Below are 6,775 nucleotides of genomic sequence, written 5' to 3' on the forward strand. Positions count from 1 at the left end.
CGGGGAGGTGCTGTCCAGGGTCCCTTTCAACTCCAAAATAAGCCATATGACCTTTACGTTGTATCATGTATGTTACGTGAGATCAGAGATTTCAGTCCTAAAATTCTAGAAACCTGCATTCTCCTGTTTTTGCTGAAAAAAAACATCACTTTTCACATCCAAAGTGAAACTTTTAAAAAGCATTTCTCATACTACATCTAACTTCCAATTTCCACTAAAGAAGAGCCAAGCAATGGTTAGCCTGCCTGGCACAGCATTTTTTTTTTTTAATGTCTATTACTAGAAACTTCTTCAAATCTTTCCAAAGTCCAAAGTAGAGGAAGGAGAAGTTTCTAAGATCACAACCTACTAGCAACCTCTCAGCACTCTGTTGCACCGTGAGGCCTTCCCATCACTGAATCCTCCCAACATCCCCATTTGAAAGATCAGGAAGTCAATGGCTCAGAGAGCTGAAATTGCCCAAAGCTGCAGAGCCATGGTGTAATATGCAAAGGTAGATCTTCGAATTCTGAAATCCTCCATGTTTGCACTGGACCACAATGAGTCGATGCTGAGTTCCAGATCCACATAAGGCAAGTGCACCAAATGCAACAATGGCCCATGGGCCGTTCCCTCCAAAGCATGGCGGGAGTGCTAACTGGCCGACCACACATCCTAACAGCTTTCCACACTGAGCACACAGGGCAACGGGAGGCGGGGCTGAGCAACAGCCACACGAGCAAAAGCGATGCCAGGGATTTAGTCAACAGAGAGCTAATATGAGTCAACAGTGGGTGCTGCTGCCAAGCACACTAATGGGATCTTCAGCTGCATTAATAGAAGGAAAGCGTCTAGGGCAGGCCGAGGGAGGGAGTCCTGCCCTGCTCTGACCAGACCACACCTGAGGGCTGGGCAGGGCTGGGCTGGGCTAAGGAGAGGGAGGTGCTGTCGAAGGCAGGGCCAGGGTTTCTGAAGAGGACTGGCTCAGGCTGGCACTCTGGTTGGTAGGGCGAGCAAGGCCTCATCTGGAAGCTGGGTTTGTACAGCAAGTCCACTTTAGACTGCATGTTATAGATTTTTTTAAAAGATCCTTTTATTCACATTTTATTTTATCAAAGATTGGAAAGCTGCTGACTATCCATAGCAAAGATTAAGAACACCCAGGGGCCAAGCGCAGTGGCTCATGCCTGTAATCCCAACACTGTTAGGGGCTGAGGCAGGAGGATCGCTTGAGCCTACACATTTGAGACCAGCCAGCGCAATATAGTGAGACCCCATGTCTATAAAAATAATTTTTTTAATTAGCAGGGTGTACTGGTGCACAACCGCAGTCCCAGCTACTAGAGAGGCTGAGGTGGGAGGATTGCTTGAGGCTAGGAGATCAAGACCGTAGTGAGCTGTGGTCGTACTACTGCACTCCAGCCTGGGTGACAGACGAGACCCCATATCCAAAAAACAAAACAAAAAAAGAACACTCAGGAATGCTAGGTGACTCAACCTATCACCAGAAAAGGGGGCTCCAAGCCCTGTCAGAAGAAACAATTGCAGCTACTTTTCCCTTTATTATATACAACAATTGGCCTGTGGCTTTGCCAAGAGACACTGGATCTGAGACCCCATAATCTCAAGTGTCAAAGTCTCCTGGAAGTCCTTCCAATTCTCCCATCCCATTCAGCCACAGCACCCTGTCTGGGTGTGCCTGTCATACCACTTAGCATCACCCAGAATAAAAGAAACGTGTTTTCACCTGTGTTTCCCAAGAGCCTCCAGGCCACATCTCATTCACCTTTGTGTCTGCAGCACAGAGCTTGGCACATTGGAGACGCCCAATAACTGTAGTCTGGACTGGACTGAGGTGCCACAGCACGGTCACACTGAGGGTGTTACTGTGTTCCAGACAATTTCAGAACACAAGCATCCTAACTAGGGCTAATAAAAAGGTTTATGACAGCGCATAGCCAACTTTTAGGAGGTTGAGCAAAGGAATTCTCAAGGCTAACGCCACCTGAGGGTTTTTATTACAAAGGAGACATTCAGCCTGGCAATGTCCCTGGGTGCCTGAGAAGCCAGCTTGGGGTATCGCGGTCAAAGGTAAATCCTATCTTGCGACAAGCAGCAAGGCAACACCAGGGCCCAGGAAGCGGTAAAAATCCAGGAACACAAAAGAGAATAATGACAAGCGGGGCCAAATGCCAAAAAGGACAGCATAAAGAGTGAGCCCAGTGAAGTGGGTCTGAGGAGCAGCAAATGATACAAATGCATTGGGGAGCTGGCCGCCTAGCGTTAACCTCGTAACTCAGAGTTAATTACAGGAGCACACACTCAGATCTGGGAAGATTAGTGTAGGAGACTGTGATGCAGTCCTAATATCGAATAAATCTTTAAATCGATGAGCTGTGCCCACTGGCGATTTTTCTTCATCTTTCCTCCCTGAGAGCTCACGTGACACAAGCCAGCATTTGCATTTTATCTGCCTGTGGACAGGCGGCATATACGTGTGTGTGTGTGTGCACGCGCATAAATAAAATGTGGGCTCCACTAAGTCATATCATAGAGGAATCAAGAAATTTGCCATCCTGGGAATACCTGGGACGGGGGAATTCTTTTGTTAAGCAGCCTTTTATAAAGTGAAGAAACCTTTTAGGATGCAAATATCCCCTTCCCCCACCAGGCTCCACTAAGGGCTACACTGGCTAGAATCAGTCAGCCTTCCTGTCCCAACCTGTTCATTTGTGTACCTGTTTGGGTCTATTCACCATGCACACCACTTAAGCCTGTCTCATGGAGCTGACAAGCAATACATTTTATAAACGAATCATCCGCAGGGAACAGATGAGAAAACCACCGGCAAGGAGCACTGTCAAACTTCCCAAGGATAGCGTTCCTTTCCCAGATCCGAGATGCAAACTACGCCACATCCTCTCCTAACACAAGCTGCCCACTCCAGAGGCAGCCTACTCCCCTCTCTTCCTCCCCGGCTCCTCAGGCCTCCTCTCCCAGCTGAATAAAAAGCTGGAGAGCCTCATTCTTGGGGAACAGTAATATTTTTATGCTATTTTAAAGGCAACAGCTCTAAGCACCCGAATGTTGGCTCCTTTTCCATCAATAAAAAGGCCCCAAAAGGGTATTTTCATAGCAAAATGATATCTTATGGAGAGCACAAAGAACCACAAAAATAAAATTGCCATAAATTGAAACTGTCTCGAAATTCAGCCTACACCGGGAAGCGTTAAACTCCAAGCCAGGCAGGCTCTGATTTTCCCATCTGAGACCCTTTTCACATGTTCCTAGTTCTCTCATGAAGTCCAAACATTTCTCCCACCCGGGAAGGCTATATACTTCCTTGGAAGTCCGGGTATGTTATTTCTTCCCTTGACATTCTCGAGATGATCTGTAACATTCATCTAAAGCTCAATTACTGCTGTGTCCTCAGTCACACCCAGAAATTCCCGAAGGCACCGTCTGCCGCAGCGCCGGGTGCACAGTGGGCGCCCGGTTAATGTGTGGTTTGATTTGATCTGATCTGGCCCCTTCAGCCAGGAAGACTCACTGGTAACTGGACGCCCTGCAGCGGACGGCAGCGCCGGCCTAGCTCTCAGCTGGCGCGGGGCGGGGGTGCAACCACCTGTGGGCGGGTGCCCGGGACGCAGGCCCAGGCGCCGCCGCCCTGGGGTGCCCCGCCGACCCCACGCACGGTGCCCAAGGGAGAAAGTCAGGTGCGCCTGGCCCCCCGGGCACCCCGGGGTCGACTCCCAACGCCCCAGCAACGGCTCTGCCGGTGCAAGGCAGGCAGGTCCGAGACAGCCAACTCTAGAGTTAGCTCCCAAGTCACCCTACCCGCTGCGAGGCTGCGGGGCAGATGGGGCTCAGGGAATGAGAATGGGGTGTACCTAGAAGGGATCAGCAGAGAGCAGAAATGGTCTAACCCCCGCCTCCCAAACTTGGGGAGCCTGCCGAGCAGCAAGCAAGGGGATCTCCTCTCTGCTGTCTCATCAAGGCCTGATGGCGAGTTTGAGGGGGACAAGCTGGATACCCCGGGACGGCCTCATATTGATTTGAGATTTTCTACCCAATAACCCAGTATCAGGAAGACCCCTGCTGGAAGCTAGGGACGGAAGGGGAGCGCCGGCCACCCGCACCAGGGGGGGCGGGGTCTCGGGACTTGGGGACCGTGTGTACTGGGGAGGGGGCGAGGCCCCAAGGACTAGGTGGGCGCCAGAGAAATCGCAACCCCGCGGCGCAGTGTGCCAAGGAGGGGGCGCGGGCCAAAGGTGGGGCCCCGGAAGAGACCGGGACGGGGTGGCCCAAGAAGAAAAAGGGTTGAGGAGTGCTCGGAGAAGGGGATGGGGGAGGGGATCCCCAGGGAGGTGCAAGGAAAGCGCCCCCGAGGCAAGCACTGGGGGAGGGGGAGCTGCCCCCAGGGGCGCGAGGTGCCAGTGCCCCAGACCGGCCCCGTCACTCACCGGCAGGTCCACGCTCACTTCGGTCCCGTCGAGCAGGAAGACGCGGCAGTAGAGGGTGGCCTTGGCGGCGCCGGCGGCAGAGATGTGCACGGCCGCGCCGCCGGTGAGCAGGGGCCCGCCGCCCGCCGGGAACACGCTGCCCCCGGGCGCGGCGGGCAGCGCCGAGGAGGAGGCGGCGGCCGGGCCCCCCCGTGGCCCCCCGTCGCGCTCGTCCCCCAGCCCGGCGGCCCCGCGCCCCGCCGCGCCCCGCGCGTAGCGCTGCATGGAGCGGCGGCCAAAGGTCCGGCGCAGGAACCGCAGCATCCTGGCTGGGGGCGCCCCCTGCCTCCGCCCCCTGCGCTGCCGCTGCCGCTACGCCGCCGCCCGGGAGCGTCCCGCGACGCCGTCAGTGCCCTCGGCCGCCCGCGCCGCCTCTCGCGGGCTACGGCCCGGGGCTAGCCCGCGCCGAGGCCGAGGCCGCGCTCTGGCCGCCTGCGGGGCGCGCCGGCCCGGCCAGCGCCGGCTGCGAGTGGCCGCAGGCGGGAGGGCGCGCTCGGGGCCGTCCCGCCGCCGCCGCCGCCGCGCGCTCTCCCGGGCCGGCGGCCTGCGCGGGCAGCCGAGGGGCTGCTCCCGACCGGCGGCTGCGGGCTGCCCGGGGGCTGCCGGGGGCGCGGGGGGCGGGCTGCGGGCTGCTCCCGCGCCGCGCGCCGGCCGAGGGCCAGCCGGAGCAGGGCGCCTGCGTGGTCCTGGCGCGCTCGCTCCCACTCGCCGCGCCGCGCCCGGGGCCCGAGGAGGCCCCGCCGAGCACCCGCTCCCAAGGCGCCTTTTCCTGCGCCCGCAGCCCCCGCCTCCCACCTGGGAGGCTGCACCTCCAGCCGCCGCCGCCGCCGCCGCCGCCGGGACTGCAGCACGCCCTCCTCCCTCGGGGCTGCGCCGGGTAATTGCAAGCCGGGTCTGTGCTGCCCCCTGCCGGCCCGAGCGCCCCCTGCTGCTGTAGGTGTGCTCACGTGTGTACACGTAGGTGAGCACACACGTGTTTCCGGCGCCCAGAGCCCTGGAGGCGCCGAGTGCCCCCTTGCACTGATAGGAAGACAAGGCCGCGTGCCCTCTGGGAAGCGTTGCCCCGGAGACCAGACAGAATAGCACTAAGTTTTCCCCCTTGGAAAAATAGCACTGTTTCCTCTTGTGGAAAAGGAGAGGGGTGGACTAGGTAATCAACAAGGTAATCTACAAGGTCCTTGCTACTTAAGTTCTGTCAATTTAAGATCTCAGAACTGGAAGGACTTTTTTAGTCATTCCAGTCCAGTGGACTCATTCCACATAAGGAAGTTGAGGCCCGGCGAGGAGAGGAAGTATTTTTCCAATATGCTACGCAAGAAAACACCTTTCCTCAAGATCTCAGGTCCAGTATTGAGATAAAGGCCTGAATAAATAACAGAGAAGGCTAGTGAAGTTGAAAATTACTGAGAAGCAGAGTAGATCTGAGGCTCCGAGAATGAGTAGTGTAGGACACACTGAGAATATCGGAGAGAGACAGAGTTGTTTCTAAGCAGTGGCCCTCCAGTATACAAGTTCAAGGTCAGCTTCGAGTGAAGAGGGTTGACCAGTGCTGCTAAATGAGGAATGTGGAAGAGGATGAAGCTGAAAGGAGATCAGGCCTCTTGGGAAGAATAACACTACTATTTATTGTTCCCTTAATCTTGTGCCAAACACCGTGCTAAGCCCTTTCCATTCATCATCTCAATCCCCACAACAGCCTGGTTAGATAGACGTTCTTATCCCCATTGTACAGAGGAGGAAACTGAAGCTTAGAGAGCTTAAGAGACGGGCTCCAGATTCCATGGTTAAGACCAGCTCCTTTACCCAGCTGCAAAGCTGTTGGCTGCTAACCACTACCTCTGCTACCAGGCAGAGGTATGTGCATGATTGGCAGGCAAGTGAAGATGTCTGAGAGGCCTGGAAAAGGCAGTGGACACAGCAAAAAAGACAAAGAGGAAGTAGTGCATTCATGAGGCATTCTAAAACAGACATTTATTAAGGATCAGGCTCTGTCTGAGGTGATTTCATGGATGGAATTTTCATTAGTCCACACTCCAATCTTTCCAGGTATTCTATGTACCCCCCAAGTCACATAGGACTGGAGTTCGGGTCTTAAGAGAAGTAATATCCTTGTCCGAGGTCTCAGAGCTCCTGAGTGGCAGCAGCCAGTACCCTCACTCATTGTCTAATGTTCCTTTTATGATACTATGGAGGTCTCCCATGTGACAGTGTTCTCTGAGAGGGCATCTGTAATCGGCCTTCAGATACCCAATCTACTCCTCTCCCACCGCTCCACCCCAGACTGTATTTAATAG

General features: G+C 55.3%; 1 protein-coding gene across 4 annotated transcripts in view; it reads right to left on the bottom strand.

Annotated features, from left to right (window-relative positions):
- EPB41L4B (erythrocyte membrane protein band 4.1 like 4B) overlaps positions 1-5,337 on the bottom strand; it is a 150,805-nt gene extending 145,468 nt beyond the window's left edge. The window contains exon 1 of one of the 4 annotated variants that reach the window (XM_054520416.2): positions 4,443-5,337. In XM_054520416.2, coding sequence (XP_054376391.1) covers positions 4,443-4,745 — 303 coding nt within the window. In that variant the 5' untranslated portion in view covers positions 4,746-5,337. The remainder of the gene's footprint in view (positions 1-4,442) is intronic. The other 3 variants (XM_054520417.2, XM_024252799.3, XM_024252800.3) reach the window with 3 other exon arrangements.
- Between the last annotated feature and the right edge of the window lie 1,438 nt (positions 5,338-6,775).

Source organism: Pongo abelii, chromosome 13 (assembly GCF_028885655.2).
Source record: "Pongo abelii isolate AG06213 chromosome 13, NHGRI_mPonAbe1-v2.0_pri, whole genome shotgun sequence".
In the NCBI taxonomy this organism is placed as follows: Eukaryota; Metazoa; Chordata; class Mammalia; order Primates; family Hominidae; genus Pongo; species Pongo abelii.